Below are 19,914 nucleotides of genomic sequence, written 5' to 3'. Positions count from 1 at the left end.
CAAATTAGAGCCGTAACACCACCACCATTACTGCTGGGCCATACCTTCACTTGACAGAGAGTGGGCCAAATTCTCTACTGCTGTAACTCCACTGACGTCAATGGGGGAAGGTCAGCAGGAAATATGGCCCTGCCACCGAACAGAATACAGGAACGCTATGTAACTTTCCAGTTGGCGTAAATTATCCCAGAGGCATAAAGCTGACTGTCCCCGAGGTTATTAAAAAGCTCATGGTGACAAAACACTTACTGACCCATACAAATAGTTAGCAGTGGGCTAAGAAAAGTGGGTATTGGTTAGCGGTGTAGAGCAGGAAAAAAAGTAGAAATCCAGAAACAGTTTTGTATCTAGCAAATATCATACAAAGCAGCTAAGGGCTACCTAGGAGACAGGACAGCCAGGGAAATGTTTAAGCCACCCACTAGTTCCACCTGCTGGAATTAATTCAAAATCTCACTCTATATAGATCTTTACAGCTACTCGTGTTACTGGCAAATTGGGTAAACAGAGCTTGTATACCGAGTTCTGTCCTCTCACAACTGCATTTTAAAAAGAATTGGAAATGATGTTTTATTTAAAGAGAGAGGAAGATTGCTAAAACAAGATGCTAATCCCATGATAAACTGCAGTGGGCTTTGTAGGACTGGCTGATAAAATGCTTAATTAGACCCGTGGTGAAACTAACAGTTCAAATGAGCCCTGATTATTCACTCCCCAAATAGCTACTCCTTCAAGGTTATTACTTTTTTAACTAAACACTTATCTAAAATTCTTAAAGAAGCAAGCATTCATGTTTGGTGTTTTTTTCTTTTTTGTTGTCGTTGGGTTTTTTTTGTTTTAAGTGCTCTAGCAGTATAAGTGCAACAAAAAAGGATAATTTATTACAAGCGAAGAAAGGCCAGAATATTTTCCCATGGGGTCTTATTTTCCCTTACTCTCCCTAGTCTTCCCATCTGCCTCTTGTCATATGCCTATGAGGGGGTCATCTGTCTCTCAAAGGCAGAGCGTCCTATATGGAAAAACAGGAAAATAGGAGTGAAGGGAACGGAACAAATTGTTCCATCACCATTCCTACCTCCTAGGAAACATATAGTGCTTGGGTAACTTCTCTGTACCTTTTCATGTCAGACAATTCTCAAATCGCATCTATAGCATGCAGTAAACTGTCATTGTAAGTAACTTCAACCTATCTGAAAGGACATGACCTCCATACGGATGGCCCAGAATGACCAAACTGGAGAGTTTCCAGCAAACTACATCATCAGACATTGCACCAAGTTGAGTACTGAATCCACAGTATGAAACACTGATGACTTACTTCATGGTCATATAATATTTAAAAATATACTATTTTATAGCAAGGCCATTAAAAATATAATATTTGATAGCAAGGCTATTGTTACCGTTAATAAAAGGGAGATCAAACTCATTATTATAAACCGCATCATCAAAAGAGTTTTCTGCAAGAAAGTCATAGTACAACGATTGGAAAAAATGACAAGTAATCCTGGCTGCGGGATTCTCACTCAGCCTGACACACTCATGCCACAAAAGCAAAAAGACAAGAAATGGGAAACAGACTGTTATCCTACTCAGGAAAAATCGAGGAAACTTCAGGACTGCAGATTAGACATTAGTCAAGAGGAAACTTTGCATGTTGGCCTTTCAGTAGTTTATTATTTAAAGGTCCCTTCCAACCCAAACTATTCTATGATTCTATGATTATACTTCAGCTCGAAATGTGTAATTTTCTCTTAACCTCCAGCTAGTACTACATATTAGCACAAGCATTATAGTGCTATAAGCTAAGTATTATAAATAGTGCATTACCTTTTCAAACGGTCATATATTTTCAACCTTTCAATGTACAGCTAGAATGTCTGATGCTAAACAAAAAATAGCCTGCCTCTGAACAATTTTTCAGAGTGCAAGAGAAGGGTCTTTCAGTCTTGGGCATGGTAAAATGCATTATGGGCCCATTCCTACATTGAGACACCAGAAAAGAGCTTTTAAACCTCCTTGTACTCTTCAGCAGACATTGTTTGGTGGTGGCTCTTTTTACCGTGATTACTATAGGAAGCATTTTCAGGTCTGTTTCTCTTGTACACTTCAATGCCAGCATCCACCCATTCTGTTTCCACAAGAGGAAGAGAGGATGCAGGACTCCTGCAGACGATACCTGAGAAGCCTGGCTCACCTGCTGCCACGGCCATTACTCACTTCTTGTTTGCCGTCTGAAAGTGAACAGTCATTCTGGAATAATTCTTATCCTTCTGCTTTTCTCTGGTGGCAGAGGTAACAGTGAGGTCTCCAAAGAGGTCAATCAGCCAAGTCAGTCGGGCAATTCCACTGAAAGCTGGGAATCCTGTTTTGTTTTCATCAAGGACGCTACCTGATGCAACAGCAACAGAAAGTCTTGAGAAATGGGAAAGAGGATAATGCCTTCTGCATAGGAAAGGCTGCAGCAACTGCAGTGTTGCAGGCTTAGAGACCAGGGTGTAGACAGGCCATAGGTGGATGGATGGACTGAGTAGGAAAGTCAACAAACATGGTCAACCTTGAAATGGATCAGTTGATGAGCTATGACATAGAAGGCTGCACAAAGTACACATACAACAAACCCTTCAGGACATGTTGAGGACCGGAGGGTGTACGTGGATTCAACAAGGGAATAAAGTAAGGAGAAAACAACGGCTTAAAAATCTCTCCCAGCTCTTCTGGGGCCAAACACCAGTACGGAAGACTAAAGGTCCCCACTAGAAATTGGGACACTTCCTCAAAGCTCATCCTCCTCTCCGAGACCAATATGAATGAGAAATTGGTCACCACCACCAAAGTACAGAAAGGATGAAGAAGTGCTCTCTCCTCCATACAACAAGGCACGGGCTTGCATTCTTCACCAGATAGCAGAAAGAGATTAGCAAAGCAACAGCCCGTAGAAGACAACTGTTAAGGCAAAGGTGCTTTCCAGACAGTTCTGTAATTTCATGGAAATATCCAGAACTGATACCTGTGTCTAGTCAGTTTATAGACAGACTCTTGTCTAAAAGGACTGAATGAAGCCTGGAAGGACTGGCATCCTTGTGGAGCAGACAGACAAATCCAGATGGACTTTGATTTCCTCACAGCTACTGACCTGTGAAATGCAATGTTCCCTTCACCAGGTCTTTCCCAGCCACCTCTTTTTTCAGCTGCTTGTACTCTTCAGTCAAAAGCTCAATGTGCTCCACATGGAGTACTTTATCTGCCATTAAAAAAAAAAAAGAAAACACACCAAAAATCAGGACAGATTAAGTAAGAGCTTTCTGTGTGAATCAAAGGCACATCTAAGCTGTAAAGGTTTCACCAGCCACCAGTGGGAACTCACTTAGAAGTGTTCTCACGCATGGCTGGCAAAATGATGTCAGGAAGAAAACCAAACACGGGCCCTGCGCTAAGGCATCCATCTGGGTTAAGGATTTCCAGGAGACAACAAATATAGCGACTGCAGGAACAGTAGCCACTATGTTTAACAGAAACTCTGTAATGAAACCCAATACCCAACTAAGGCTGAAACATGAGTCTTCAAAGTAAAAGACGGATTAACTCTTGGCCTCTTTCCCCTCACATTTCCTTGTTCTGCATTTTTCCTCCCAGGGTAGTAGGAAAGAAAAAGAAGGGGAAACAAATACTATAATACTCAGACCCAGATTGTAACAATATGTTAAGGAGTACCTCCCTCCATTGCAATTAATTGGGCTGCTTTGGAATAGAGGCTATCCAATACACGTTGAATGTGGCCCTCATTCAATATGTGTTTTTCTGGAAGGTTTCCAGAAGAGTCAATTTAGGCTGCTGACAGTAACTGCTGCTGCTTCAAGAGAAGAGCCATAAATTCTGCTCAAATGGGAAGCCATTTGGCGAGCAACAAGGCAGTAAGTGGTGTTGGTACAGGGAAACAGCAAAGCAGAAATCCTATACCTCCGGTGTTTTAGGATAAAAGTCACAAAGGAAATTTTTAAGAAGCAGTGGTATACATAGTGCAGCTTGTCCAAATGGTTTGCACTCTGCTCCTGCCCAGCACTGTTCTGTTCCTTGCAGCCCCATACATCCCCAGTGGCCTCAAGTGAACTGCCAGCTTCTGACACTTGGCACCACAGGGATGGGACCACACGCTTTCCAGAAATAAAGAGATTTTGCTTAGAGATAAGCTCTCTTTCAGACAGGGATACCTCGCTGGCCTACAATAGCATGAGCAGCTCTGTGTGACCAGCACATCACAAACACTAGAAGCTAGGAGAGCTGTTTCCAGTTTTATTTTCAGGGAGAGGACAGGGAAGTGCACAAGTCCAATGGCTATACTCATTAAGTGCTTTACTATCACTGTGACAGAAGTTTCCTTCTCTAACTGCATTCTTAGTGTCACAAGCAGAGACCAGTGCTTTTCTGAGGGCAAATGTACCTTACTCTTAGCCTTGACATTTGTGTGTTTATTTCCCCATTGGCACACGTCTTAAATCCTAGATTAACAAATCTCTGAGACAGGCATACTCCCTTGTATGTCATGATTAATAGTAGACTGGAGCCCTGCCTTTGAGTTTGATGCCTTTGGTGCTACCAAACAGGTAATACTGTTTACACCCTTGAGAACAAATGCCATTACCTCTCTGTTCAGCCATCTCCCAGAGCTCATGGGCCGCCTTAGCAGACAAAGCCATGGGGTACTCAACGAGGACATGTTTCCCAGCTTCTAAAAACATTCTGAAAGGGATACAAGATCAGTCTTTAAAAGGTATATCATCGTAATCATCTCTCTCCACTGTGCAAGCTGCTTCCCATTCCCACAGTCAGCCCCATATGGAGAAATGCACAACGTGGAGTAACAGAAATAAATGGCAAGTTTCCTAGCAACGATGGTGTGGTGGCTACATCACACATTTAAACACCAGGAGAGCTGGGTTTTAATTCTCCTTTTTCCACAGAAGTCCCTCACTCACCTACAGCAAGTCACTAAAATGCCACAGCATTGAGCACTGCAATTTCTAACTTCCAGACACTTGAGTGGCTGGAGTGGGGCACTGGAGTGCCCTTCCTCTACATAATCTGTGAGGAAAAGCTTTGAATCCTGTTTTAAGCTGCCTGTCCATCAAACACAGGCCTAGAGGTACGCAATTGGAATTACTTGGGAAATGAATGCATCTTAAATCCTACTCTCTTCCAGGGCTTATTGGGTACTCCAGGAAACTCGCTATCATTCACTTCAGGCTTCTAGTTTGGCAGTCTCTCCTCCAGTATCCACATCCTCTCCTGCAACAGCTTTACACAGCTCCTCTATGCTTCTAAATTACAGGGGAAAGGGTGGGAAAAGGGAAGAAAAAACACCTCAAAATACCTGATGGTTTCTTCATGGCTTCTGTTCTCTGTGCTGATGAAGGCTGCATGGATCTCTTTGCTTCTTAGAGCATCCTCCAGGCTAATCTGCTTGGCCTCATTAACATTGCCAAAACTTCTCCTGCGTATTTAGCATAAATACAACCAGAGCGTAACCATCACAGTCCATTCTTCCCAACTGCATGCTGTGCAGCAGCACTTAGAAATTGTTCCCATGGACCACTGTCTCACTGAGTTCAACCAGGGCAGAAGAAGGCAGCTTGTAATCCAGGAAGGGCACGAGCACTTACAGACAGTAGTAGATTGCACAAAAGAAGAACACAGATGGGTCAGTGTATAGGTGGTGGTATCAGTACAGAAACTGTCCTGCTATTGAAGTGTAGAGTGCTTTTTAGTTTTGTTTGGTTTGTGTTTTGTTCTGTTTTTTAATAAGCATCATTATGAAAGAGCCATTTTAAAAGAGTGCCTTGAAAGAGGACAGTGCTCCTACGGGAGAACTTCCCACCATGCTGGACAACATGGGCAAAAGCACTTGAGGTGGCAGGGCCACACACAACTACAACAAACATGGACAAGCAGGAGAGGGACAAAGCAGATACTTGGCTATGATGGCTTATACCTTGCAACACACACACCATGTCAGTGCTAAGGGGAAGGCTCTCTTGGCCACCACCCTGAACACATCTCCAGCTGAAAATGAAACACGCATACCCCCCCCCAAAGCCCTTTGCATTAGTAAAGACTGGAGCAGACAGCTTGACAGAGTTAGGATAGGTGACAGACGGCAGGAGGGTCGGCCACAAGCAGGACTTGAAAGCAAAGACAGGTAATGTTTGTATGTGATTGGAATGCAAAGAGCAAGGCAACACATCCAAGCAAGCCGTCTGTGAACTGTTCATTTCGACAGCACTGTTTCTCTGCAGAAGTAGTGGAAACCCTATCTTCAGTGTTGTTCAAGGCTAGCTATAGCACTAGCAGAGGCATCAGGGAATCAAGAGTGTATATGGCAGGGAGATAAACTGGATGACCTAATAGGTTCTTTCAGTCTCAAACAACCCTGACTGCATCATTTAAATATAGCTGGAAAAATACATTCACAGTCTGAGATCCATACATGTACCACCTAACTATTTAAAACCTTTATGCTCTGGTGTTATGGGGCAGACAGTCTAGCAGGAATGCTCAGCGGGAGGTATATGCATAACACAGTCCTGCTAGATTTCCATGGCTCCAAGCTAGTGAGAAAAACCATAAAGTTGTTCTCCAGGAGGCAACCTTACTGTATGTACTAAATTATCAGATTTTCTTTAAAGACATCTACAAGTTCGGTATTTGGTTTAAAAAAAAATAAAATAAACAGAATTTTAGGATGAAGTTGCAGTGTTAGGAGCTTTACAATGTGTTTTTGTAGAATAAGTTTTTAAAAACTTTGTAAAACATCTATGTTTTTTTAACATTTCTATAAATTTCATGCAGACATTAGCTCATTAGTGTAATTATTGTCTGTACCATTCTAAACCTACAGGAAATTTCAGTCAGACAGAATTGCATTTCTTTTTACCACACAGATCCTGCAGCGAGAACATCTCTCAGATTTTATTTTAGTCACAGAATTCTGCAAGGTATCTCACTAGGTAACCTATTTGCTCCCTCTTACAAAGCTTTCTGTGCTCATTTCCTAGCTGCCACTCAGAATGACAGGCATATTTGCATAAACTTTCCCTTTTCAAACAGCCTTAATTATAAGAGAAATATAAAACTTTGGATATTCATCCCCTGCCCCCCTCAAATAATGGAAAGGCATGTGCACCGGAAGAAAGAAACATTACAATAATCTATATTAAACATGCTAAGATGAAATTTCTAACCTGGATACAAATCCAAAGAGTTTCAGGTGCTCAGAAGGGCTGGAAGGCATCGGATTCATCAAGTCTCGGATCCGTGCTAAGCCAGCAATCCCGACTCCAACCACCACGGTCCCAAACATTTTGTTAATCTGACCAAAGGGGAAGAAAAAAAAAAAAGCGCAACGTTTTTTTCTTTTAGCAGGGAGAGGAGCAGCTGGGAGGGGAGGTGGGAGGATGGATTACTCTTGAACCCTGCCTTCATACAGCCAAACCTTATTCAGATGTCAGCAACCAGCTAACAGAGATGTGATGCTATAGGCTACTGAGCTCAGTCGCATCCCATTGAAATGTGGTCAAGCGGTTCAGCCTGTCATAGGACTGGTGTTGAGACTTGTATTTAACAGCTATTATACCACAGCTCCGGCACAAAGTTCTTCCTTTCCGTGAATAGAAGGCAGACTTCAAAAGTGAGACATTCTTCTATTTATATCGCCGCTTCCATGCTGGAAAGGAGCCAAAAGGTTCTGCAAACCTAGCAGAGCTTTATATAAACCCTGCTGACTTCCCGAGTGTCTGCAGCACAACCTGCTCTGGACTGCCACACGGACATTCGCAGTGCACAGCAGCATAGCCGGAATACTTTGGGACAGGAAGCAAAGAGCATCTTTTCTTCCCCTGTGTAACCACTGGCACGTCCTACAACGTCAAGATGCAACCAACCATCTGATAATTTGGTCAAGATGCTTGCTTGACATTTCCACGCACCAGGAAAGCTCTGCCATCTCTTTAATGACAAGCAGGAATGTCCTCAAGATTTACATCTCCCAAAAGCACATTCCCGCCACAATTGCATCATACGGAGGATGAGCCAGGTATTGCGCTCGCTGGCCGGGCTGCTGGGCCACTGGTAATAAATTCTTCTGTTGGTTTTATGATTTGCCATTGATTTGCAGAAGCACTGGGCAACCGGTGTAACCTTTCAAACCTGCACTGTTCCACCACCCTGAGGACTAGCAACACTTTGTAAAGTAATTTTAAGATTTACAAGAAAAACAGCCTAAAACCAAGCTAAGTCAGCCCCACTGCATTTTTTGTTCCTTCCATCCTACGACAGCATCCCTTCAAACTCTGTTTCTTCTGTTTCGGTGTTCTCCTTCCTACTGCTGCTGATCCCTTCACCCAAGTGAACACTTTCAATTGCTTCCACTACCCGGCTGCAGCCCTTCAAATCCTTCTGAGACTTAAATGGATAAATGGACAACCCCACTTCACTCCTCCTTGTGCCTCTTGTCTGACAGAATCACAGTGCAGCAGCACAGCCATAAGTGACTGTTCTGACAGCGCTAGAGGTTGACAGCTGCTAAGAAATTACATCAACTGGCACAAAGGAAAAAAAAAAATAAAAGAAAGCCCCTCTCCAATCACGTCATGTCTGGATTTTGTTTTTCTGTAAGCTCCTGCCTATGTGTATATTCCTGTCAGCACTGAACTCTGCTTACTTTATACATGCCAAAGGTTAAAACACACAGCGGCATGTTTAATAGAAAAGAAGAAATGAGTGATATTGGAAGAGTTCTCTAGGGGGGATTACAGTGACATGTCATTACCAAATATTTGAGGTATAACGTGATGACACTGCTCACCAGGGAAGAGAGATGTATAGGGCTGAGAGAGAGAGGGGAAAAGGAGGGTAACATAACCACGCAACCCATTTTCAGTTCCACCCACAGGCAGAGTCCTGATCTGGGCTCTCAGCTACACTTGCTTTTCTCTATGGCCAAAGAGAAAAGAGACTGAGACTTGCAGAATGATCTCGACTGGAAGGAGCCCCTGGAGGTCACCCGATCCAAACCCCACTCAGCCACACCAGGGCTACGCCGAGTTCTGACTGCCCCACAGATGGGAATCCGGCAACCTCCCAGGGCCCCTGCTGCAGCATTTGACCACCCTCACAGCAAGAACTTCTTCTTAGTATCTACTCAGTTTCCTGCGTTGCCTTTTGCCATTTCACTGCACATCTCCCAAAAGAGTGTGGCTCCAGCTCCTCTACATCCTCCCATCAGAAAGCTGCAGGCAGCAATAATACCCCTCCTTACCCTTCTTTTCTGGGGGCTGGACAAACCCAGTTCCCTAAGCCTCTCCTTGTTCATCATTTGCTCCAGCCTCCTGACCACCTTGGTGGCTCTCCCCTGGACTCGCTCCTGTATTTAACTTATTTCTCGTACCAAGGTTCACAAAACCGGACACGGCACTGCAGGTGTAGGCAGGTCCTGTTGGCTACACGCTTGCTAATGCAGTCCAGGACACAGTTGGCCTTCTTTGCCAGAAGAGCACACTGTGGCCTGAGGTTCAACTTGTCCACCAGCATCTGCAGGGCACTTTCTGACTTTCCAGCCAGGCAGTCCCCAACCTGTACTAGTACCCAGGGTTATTCCACCCTGGAGAAGGGACTCTACGTTTGCCTTTGCTGAACTTCATGATGTTCCTGTCTGCCGCTTCTCCAGCCTACCCAGGCCCCTCTGGTGTATTGACCACTCCCCCCAGTTTGATTTCATCCACAGACTTGCCAAAGCTGCTCTCCATCCTATCGTCCAGGTGGTTAATGAAGACATTTAACAATATTGAAGATGAGTGCAATACTTGCCCTTTTCCAGTCACCAGGAACCTCCCCGATCACCAAGTAACTTCGCAGTGACATCAACCAAGTCCCTCAGCACCCTTGGATGTACCTTGCCTGGTGCCAGGGGCTGCTGTACATCCAATTAGCTCAAGAGCTATATCGCTGTTTTCCTCTACTGTGGGTAATGCTACATTTCTACAGACTGTCAGCAGACTCAAACCCAGGAGATCTGAGGACAGACCCTACTAGTGAAAGCCACAGCAAAAAAAGGCATCAGGTACCTTTAATTTCCTTCACCCTGGCCCCACTGAGCAGCAGGCTCATATTTTCTCAGCCTTCTTTTTGCCACCAATGTACCCAGAGAAACCTTCCCATAGCTTGTTTCAGCTCCAGCTGAGCTTTGCCTTTTCCAGCTCTGTCCCTGCAAGCTTGGCCACTGTCTCTATGTCCCTCCTGGATAGTCCCTCCCAGCTTGTGCACTTTTTTTTTTTTGTGTTTGAGCTCAGGCAGGAGGTCTTTCTGCCATGCTTGGCTCTGCTTGGGGCGCCTGTGCTCTGGGGAGGTCGTCTCTGTAGATCAACCTCAGCCCCTCTGCCCCCCAGGGCAGTCTTCCATAGGACCTTGCCAAGCAGAGCCATCAAAAAGCAAAAAAAATGCTCTTCCGAAGTGTATGGTTGTAATTCTTTAAAATTTAGATTCATAAAGAGCTCCAGTGTGAATCAGGACCAGGTCAGCAGAGGTTTAGAAGCAGTCCAGCTGGAGAGCAGCTGATCAGGGGCTTACTTTAAGTTCAGAAATTTTCAAGGTTACTGGAATGTTAAGCTGTTAATATTTGCCTACTGCCTTTAGCAGGATTGGGTGTGGGAGTCACACAGCAGACGAATTCCCCTGAAGCTCCCACAGTCACCTTGTTTCCAAGAACTGCTTTTTTTTCTGGTGAGCTGCTGACCTCCGCTTCAACGAAGTGGAGAAGGTGGGGGAGCCGACTACCTTCTTCCACTGTCATGAACAAAGAACATCTCTCAGCAGATGCTCAGGTTGCTGAACATCAACATTTTTGCCTCTCCTTTGAAAAACTTTCCCAGTTTCTTCTGACCTCCCCAAAAGTCACATTTAAGAAAGCAAGATGATTTCAACCTAGGAACAAAACCTGTTACTATGCAACCTGTTGCCATAGCAACCAGCCATTCGGTCCAGGTCAAGGTTTTGCAGGCTAATACAGTATCCACACAGAAAGAAACAGCTACTAAATGTACATTACAGAACCTTTGCTTATGCACGTAGCTAAGAGAAAAATCACTACATCTGCATCCCTCCTGCTGCTTTTTATTACCCTCATTTTGCTTACACAACAAATCCTGGAGCTGCTCAGGGAGAAAAGTAAATTAGATGTTTTTCGGAACTGTCATGAACCAGGTAAGAGCAGAATAGAGAATACTCATCTGAGAGTCCAGATGAATATATGAAAATTTACTCCTTAGTTCAAACCTTTACACTAGGATAACAGCTACAGTTATCTTTCAAGTACAAAAATGATGAAAGTACAAACCGTAAACTGCTGTGCCTGCCTTCCATGCCTTTTTCTTAAGATAGGTGACCTCAGTTAAAGTTTTGACAAAAAGATTTCAGAGGCATTTTCAAGGCTGCTGAACTTTGGCTCCTGTTGTACTGAAAAATTGTACAGTAAGTGATATAACAGTATATCAGCCAGCATCCAAAAGCATTTTTCTCCACCCCTCCCCAACTGGCTGTATGAAAGCAAAAGGGCTGGTGAGAAGATTAGGAAGGGATGTCCTTCAAGCTCATAGTTTGTGATTGAAGAGTGCCTCCCACTGCCCAGCAGCAACCGCCCTGGTCTGTTTGCAGGCAGCCCTGCCAGCCCCACCCAGGGTCCCCTCTGAACCAGGGCGGAGTGCATGGCGGCTGCCGACCAGTGCGGGAGCTCTTCCCCACAGACAGCCAGAACAAGTGGCTCCTCTTACTGAGGGAGATGAGCCCTGCACGACACTGAGAAGCAGACCTGAGAAAGGCATCTAGCTGAAGAAGATCATTTATCCTACACCTGTATATCATCGTCCTGTCACCCCTCTGCTCTCTGTTGAGTTTTCAGTGCTTGTGCTGCTTATTTCCCCCATTGAATAGACTACTCTGTAGCAAAAAAAGTGCTCTATACCCAAGTATTCTTGCAAAATTTAGCAGTAAACCAGGAATATTCAGCAGCAAAACAGGCAATGCCCAAAGGGATCAGTCACCCAGCAAATGTGTTCCTCCCCAGTGCAATCACAGTGGAACTTCAGTCCCTACATCTCAAAACTGCTAATGCTTACAGAGGTAAGCTTTAGGGAAGTGAGGCTTACCTCTGTTTTGTGCAACATCACTAAGGCCATGCAAAGCCAGTGCCAAGGCAAGATAAAAGGCAGAACTTAGGAATTATGTCCCCTTCAAGAAAATTTTTCATAGGATATCTAGACATTACAGGATGAGAATGGGTACCTTCTCTCATGATATATAGAGAATTTCAGTAAGCCTCGTGCATTCTCTCTGCAGTTTTCAAAGTCAAGTATGAATGAGTGACTCACATCTGAAATCAAAATATTTTGCAATTAATGTCACCTGCAATAGCATAACAGTGATGTGGGAGTCTTTCCTGAAGCACTCCCAGCCTGGTCTTTTTAAGTGTTCTACTTCAAATGACTACCACTTTACTGCCACGTGTATCTTAAAGAGTAGCAGAAACCTTGCAGATGAGTACTTAATCTGAAAATACTGCTGTCAAGGTTAGTTCAGTTTTGCATACTCAACAGTTGAACCATTTCATTCCCACAGTAATTCTTTGGCAATTTTCACTCTGTCCAGCGCCCCCTTCTATACCTGTCAGATCTTTGCTTACATTAAATCTATAAAACTCTACCAAACCTGAGTGCTGACATATGTTGTCATTTCCTTCCTGCCACTTAAAAAGACACAATACAATCCCTACTGACCTGGCAGCCACCTCCCACTGCTCCTAAGAGTAAAGGAGGACTCATATGGCCAGGGGCCAGCAACTGGGGAGACTGGGATTCAGGGGCAGCTACTGGGCAGACGGAGTGTCTGAGCCCAGCTGCTGGAGGGATTCACCTTGTACATATGTACATATATATAGAATGTTCTCACTAGAGGACCTCCATCCTGCTCAGCCAGAGAGGGGAAGAGGATGTGGCTGCTGGTGCTGTCCGTGTGAGTGTTCTGTTTGTGATCTGTGTGGCCGGCCACATACGAGTGTATACACGTGGTGTATACGTGTGCTCTGTGTACATCTGCTGACTGGGAATACGTTTTCAGCCTCACTACTGGTCAGACCAGGGGCCATGGAGCTGTGCAGCCTCGCCCCTCTCAGACTGTCGGATTCAACCCGATATTTTCCCCTAACATAAACCATGCTGGACCAAGGAAGTTCTCCAGAGCTCCCTTTGCAGCGGACTTGTGGATTAGACACCATAGAAAATGTTTTCTCTGTTATGGCAGTGAAGCCCTGAGATGGGGGTTGCAGCATCTTCCTCAACAGAAGTTTTTAGGGGAACACTGGACTGACAGCAGCAGTCACTGTAAAATCAACAAGTTGAAACCTTGAAGTCCCTTCCAGCCCTACATCTCTGATTTCAAATACCCAGAGCCCTGACAGATGCGGTACTCGGGGTGTTGGTATATGTTATAGCCTGTGCCACCACATCTTACTCTCATATTGCTACTCATAGCAAGATGCATCTGCCTGGAGCAGAGAAAGCAGAAGCTGAACAGTGTGGCATTTGTTAGTGTTGTTTTTTTAATAGGGAAGAACTGCACAAATGCTTCAATTTAGCAGCCTAGTCAAAGGCACAAATATCCTTTGTTCTGCAGGAAACCACTTATGCACTTTAACCTCTGTATGTGCTGAAGTACCTTTGGGAAGCAGACTCAACACAGGCCTCACTAATCCTAACTAAAGGCAGAACTTGAAGAAAAATGAAAAACAGAAATGGAGGCAAAGAGAATAATTGTTTGAATGCTAACATGCTGGAGCAGGAGTTCGTGTTTTTGCTCTTCCTTTGCTGCAACCTAGAGATAAAAGTAAAGTCCTTCTGCAAGAAAGAGGCAGTCAGGAAGGCAACCCCCAACACTCTTTGTTACTTCTCTTTAAAACATTAATTGGACATAGAATGAGAGTCAGAAATTTTCTCGAAAACCTGCCAAGACCATTTACAGTCTCCACATTTCAGAGGAAAACAACAGCACCTAGAAGTTATAGAGCAACCACATACATTTTCCTTGAGAGTTCTTTGTTATGGTCTTAAGTATCAACCCTCCCCAGCATCTCTCCCTCTCTCACACCCATCTTTCTGGCTATCACAACCCAGGCCACAGTTTCCTGGCAGGCACGCAGGCTCTGGTAGGTGAGTTATACCTTCAAGGCATCAACTCTAGCAGAGGTTTGCCGGCAGAAAACAGTCTCATCCTGACTGGCACCACTGTACCTTGGAAACAGCCAGAGTGGGCTTTTCTTCCTGGCTTTTAAATGACATTTGAACAATACATCTGCATTGGTTTACATGGATATGCAGGCTTATTTGCCCAGACTTTCTGATTAAATTCTGGTTTTCCAGCTGGCTGCCAAAGCTTAAGTTGCTATAGTTATATTGAGATACGGCCAGATGCTGTGTTACAGCTGCCAAACAAGCACCTTTACTATGTACAGTGATGGTTGATAATAAATGGCTGTACTTGTAACAGATATACCGTCTCCAGCATTAATACTTAAGTAGAAAGGAAAACTTTTATTAAAACATACTTCTGCAACTTAACTCTACTAAACTCCAGAGTCCACAACTGTCCAGACTCCTGTCACAGTGAGGTTGCTCTCCACAGCCTGCAACTCCATACTTGCAGCAAAAACATTTCACAAAACTAATATAAAACCGTGATAGGTACTGGAAGAATCTGAAGATCAGGTTTTAATACATGACATATTCCACCTTGTGGAGGACTGAATTGGAAGTGCTGTGACGTACGTGCGTGGGTACGAGTGACCATTTTGTCCTGTTCTCTGTCTGTAGTCACCCTTTGTGGTTCAGATTTGGTTGCTAGTCTGAAGAGGAAAAACAAAAGACAAATAACACTTTTGAGATGGCCTCCCAGAGATGTGTAGAGAAACTAAGTCCTCAGTCAGGCTCATTTTGTTTGAAACTCTGAGAGCCAAATTACATTTGGATATACCTACACTGCTAAGGCTGAAACTATCCAGGAAAGAACTGAGCCTGCTTGGGGGCACCTGAAAAAAAATTAAGAGGAAGACATGAAGGGCTCCACTTGTTATTTTATAAAAATATCCCTTTAAAAAAAAAAAAAAAACAACAAACCAAACCCTTACTTCTAATGTTAAGTTTCCAAGAACTACTCTGGAGTGAATTACAGAGAGCCTTGTGAAACTTCTGGTGGGTAAATAAACAATCCCACATAACTGCAGCCTCATCACAGGTATTCTTTAACCAAAAGGCTGCTTGTATGTGGCTAATTAGTATAGGACTAAAGCAGAGAGCGACAAACAGTCCCAAAAGTTTCTTTCAGGCCTTAATGTGCTATAACAATTTTTGAAAGTGAATTTGTCCATGGTGGTAGAAGAGAAGAGTGTTTGAACAAGCAACTGTCAACTACTTTGGAGTAAAGTCCAATTTTAGATGAGCACTCAGGAGAATGAGCTATGGTATGGAGCTATCAGCAGTTCACAGAGCCTAATTTTCCATGGGATCGAACAATATTATTGCTACAATACCAGTCTGTGCCTGAACACAGGCTGGAGAAAATAACCCTAAGTAAAGCTAAAAATGGTACTAACTCAAAGAAACAAATGGCACGAAACATGTCCTGCACCACTTTTTTAACTTAACACCCATGTAAACACTAAAGCTATCACAGAGTTGAACTCTGCCAGGTCTCTGTGGACCACGAACTGTGTCCTCTGGCTTCCCTGCAGAACAATAAAGCCACCAGAGTAAAGTGTCCGCATGGCTAATCAGCTGAACACTAACTACTGAGACTCTGCTTAAACATCTATTTCATACAAAGACATTGCTGTTTTGTGCTCTTACACTTTTTAAAATTGAGAGCTTTTCATGTTCCATTAAAAAAAAAAATATAGGAGGACTACCCATGCCTACCTGCATTTTTGGGGAAACTTTACTCAGAGCTAATCACAAGAGCTGTAGCTGACAGGGCAGGGAGCTGAGACATGCCAAATAATCTCAGGGCATTCCCTTCCCTCCCTGTGCTGCTCATTTTGTTTTCACTGTGTCACCTATGGAGAGAAAAGGCTTCTCCACCTCACTTGATAGATTCACAAGTGCTTTGCAGGTAAACTCCAATGCCAGAAGTGGCTTCCAAGCCTTTGTTGTAATACAAATGAAAGTGATGATGGACAATTACGCAAAAATGTTCTGAAATATTTTCTGAATTACTACATCTGCCTCTGAATTTGCTGCCAATTACTGCAGTCCTTTTTACAAGCATTTTCTTCTTCAGAGGGCGTCACGAATGCAGAGCTGGGCTGGGCAGTAGCAGGGAATCTGTGTTTCCAGGCTGTATTCCTACTTTCTCCCAGAAATTTACTGGGTGACCTACAGCAAGCAAATCACATCCCCTTTCCCTGTCAGTCCTTCCAATTCCAGAACAGGGGAAATCTCTCTCTTCTGAAAAGCACTCTCAGACCTACTGATGATAAGCGCAATGTACGAAGTAGTTATTATTACAACCTCTCTTCTTCGCTGTAGGAAATCCCACGCAGATCAGACATCTAGAAAAGGTGGCTATAACTAAGGTTTGTATTGAAATATCTATATAAAACAATGCCATATAACCCACGCCACAAAAATAGCTCTTTTCTTTCCTTTCTCTCACTGTTAAATTCATCTGAAACCCAAACCCCACGAAGAATTATATGCACGCTTAGCTTTAATCACAAGTAATCCTATTGATATCAATGAGAATACTCCTACAAGTACATTAAGAACTATGAGCTTTTGCTGTTTATTGCAATATTAGTAGGCACAAGAACAAAACACATATCCAGCCACAAGTGTGGTCTTTTAATATCTTCATGGACTCAACCCAATAGAGGATACCTATCTTCCGGTCCACTAAGGGTCACTCCGTGACAGGCTGACCTATTTTGAGAATTCCCAAAACAAAAAAAGCATTCCTGCTACAGGCTGCAGTCACCATAAAGATACTGCTTACCATGGCTGGTGAAACCCTCTGCCTCCATCGCTAGCATGATGGCAAATCGTAACACCCGGGCCTGCCCCATACTCTCTTCAGAGCAAACAATATACACATAAGTTGTAGCTGGTCAGACAAGTGTATTTTTTTTAGCTTTCTCTTCCCCTACCCCAGCAAAAATGTTTTTACCCTTCTAAAATAAATTGAGAAAGTTTTTTTAATAACTAGATTAAGATAACTTGGGAAGTAGACAAAAAATTGCATAACGTTGTAATCTTAAAACTTTAAATGATGCATGCAATGGCTAACACCTCTGTCTCAGTCTACCACTCCTCAGTAGGGCCTGAAAAATGCAGTGGATGCTCTCCATTCCCATTAAATTTTGGAAATCTACCAATGGCAGCAATCGCTTGAGAGTAGGAAAAAAATAGCTCTTGAATGAAGATTAACAATTGAGGTTACTCAAATCCCTCCTAACTTTAGAGCTCAGTATTTTTCATGTGATTGGGCATCGCAACACTCAAGAATCGTACAGGCCAGCCACTAGCCTGCTCTCTCATAAAGAGATAGTCTGCAAATCAATGTGATTTAGCAGTCAAGTAGTCCTGACATGCTACTCATCTGTTAAAATTGTCCCAAGAAACTGAAAACACCTTTATCAAAGTATCAGCCACTAGAGGGGGCATTTGGTATCCTACTTAAATCATACTGATAAGAAAATTAATTTAAAAAAAATTAAAGAGGTTACAGGAATGCTGTAAAAGCATATTTCCCACAGTACTTCAACTGCACATTAGGTCCCCGTGCAAAGTTTTAGGAAGAACAATGCTTTCTTTGTATATAACCAGACACATTGCAAAAGCAAACTCCACGTCTCCCCTTCCAATTCCTAGGTCTATCCCCATCAAACCCTACGATTTCTACAAGCAGAGGGGTAGTTTTATATGCCAAGAAGATGGCTAAATTACTCACTAGTTTTGATTTGCCTGTACAGTCAGACAGCTCTGAGCATGCCTAAACCTGAACCTTCAAGTGTGCCAACCTAGAGCCTGACATGCTCAGGCTCATGCTCAGGCTTGACAAACAAGTAAAACAATGACCTACAAAATAGTTCCTATTTACAACTGTCTGCCTCTTTACAGATCCGCCATCACCAGATTTAGTGTTCCAAAAAGTCTCCAAAAGGACCTAAAAAACAGCCATCGAGTTGGGTCCAACTGCAAGCAAAGCAGAAGATCCTACTTGGCTCAAGCCACTCCAACTACTACCAATATTAAAAACATGTCTAAAGAGAAACGAATACATATTGCAACTCCCAGATCAGGTATTCCCGTCTTGCACATGGATGCGTAATGAATACAGAACTCATTAAAAATTATAACCTGACTTGATGTTGGGTCCACACAGTAACATTAGCTGGAGAAGGACACAGGATGGATTGTGCCAGTGTATTAGGGCCACTGTAGGTTCTACATACTTTGTTAAATCTCATTGGTTTGGGACCGGTGAAGCTGCTGGCAGTGTCTACAAAACTCATGATCCCCACCAAAATCTCTGTAAAAATAACTGTAATTGGTGAATAGGCTTTAAAAAAGCCTTTACTCCTCATAATCTGCCTTCAAAGATGTGGAGTTTGAAGGTTTTAGTGAAGCTGAATGCCTGCTCAGAGGAATATTTTAAGTACACAACCTATTCAGAACCAGCATGACCATGTAATTGAGACAAAACAACCAAGTACCACTCTTTTAATTTCCTCTGCCAAATGGATCTACTTAACGTGAACCAGTATTTTACTTACAACTGTGGCTGAACAAACGGATAATGTCCCGTCAAAGGCAGGATCAGCACAACCGCCTAACTTTGCAACAGCTAAAACAGCGACTGCAAAGGTTCAGGAGCAGACAATACTCAGTCCACTGGATTTCTTCTGCAATATTTTGGTGAAGTGATTTAACAGTTACTCGTATAAGATAAGAGCTCTGTCCTCTCCTCAAGTTCATGCCCCTAACTGCACCATCCCTTTAAGTGACCAAAGAGGTCACTGAGTTCTGAAAAGAAGAGAGGGGCTGTACTGAACCACCAACATCCTATGCTACCAATGGTAACATTAAAGATATTTTAAAATGTAACAGCAATCCTGCTCATTACTTTATTCAACCTTGCAACTTTTTAAAATCTCAGTCTAAATCCCTTCTTTCCTCCTTATCTTCTGCTAGCATAACTCAGCAAAGCATTTTGAGGTTCTGGGAAAGAAACTCACTGTGTAAGACTAATTTCTATTATTTAAGTCATTCAAATCTCAGGCATGACTGTGGCCTCTCCACAAACCGGGTTTCAGACAAATCATCTTTTTTATCATTAGAAATGGAAAACACAAGGCATCCTACATTAGTATCATAAACACAAACACTACACATAGATATTTGTAAGTTGTCACTGTTTTATAGATGCCTGCCTTTGCTATCGGACAATAAATCTCTGTTCTTCCCTCCTGTCGTGGTTTAACCTCAGTCGGCAACTGAGCAACACGCAGCCGCTCGCTCACTCCCCCCCCACCCGGTGGGATGGGGGAGAGAATTGGAAGAGCACAAGTGAGACAAACTCGTGGGTTGAGATAAAAACAGTTTAATAATTGAAATAAAATGATGATAATAATAATAATATGATAACAATAATATAATAATAATAATACCCAAAGCAAGTGATGCACAGTGCAATTGCTCACCACCCGCCGACCGATGCCCAGCCAGTCCCCGAGCAGCGGCCCCCCCGGCCAGCTTTCCCCAGTTTATGTACTGAGCATGATGTCACATGGTATGGAATGTTTCTTTGGCCAGTTTGGCTGTG

General features: G+C 43.3%; 1 protein-coding gene across 1 annotated transcript in view; it reads right to left on the bottom strand.

Moving 5' to 3' along the window:
- BLVRA (biliverdin reductase A) overlaps window positions 1-19,914 on the bottom strand; it is a 39,468-nt gene that overhangs the window by 6,858 nt on the left and 12,696 nt on the right. Inside the window, exons 2-6 of the mRNA XM_009274906.2 lie at window positions 7,239-7,366; window positions 5,372-5,491; window positions 4,643-4,740; window positions 3,137-3,244; window positions 2,221-2,392 (exon numbers count right to left, since the gene is read on the bottom strand). Of these exons, the coding sequence (XP_009273181.1) occupies window positions 2,221-2,392; window positions 3,137-3,244; window positions 4,643-4,740; window positions 5,372-5,491; window positions 7,239-7,357 (617 nt within the window). The 5' untranslated portion in view covers window positions 7,358-7,366. The remainder of the gene's footprint in view (window positions 1-2,220; window positions 2,393-3,136; window positions 3,245-4,642; window positions 4,741-5,371; window positions 5,492-7,238; window positions 7,367-19,914) is intronic.

This window comes from Aptenodytes forsteri, unplaced genomic scaffold, assembly GCF_000699145.1.
Source record: "Aptenodytes forsteri isolate BGI_AS27 unplaced genomic scaffold, ASM69914v1 Scaffold282, whole genome shotgun sequence".
Classification (NCBI taxonomy): Eukaryota; Metazoa; Chordata; class Aves; order Sphenisciformes; family Spheniscidae; genus Aptenodytes; species Aptenodytes forsteri.
Note: the sequence above shows the minus strand (reverse complement) of the source record. Positions and strands in the feature narration are given on the sequence as shown.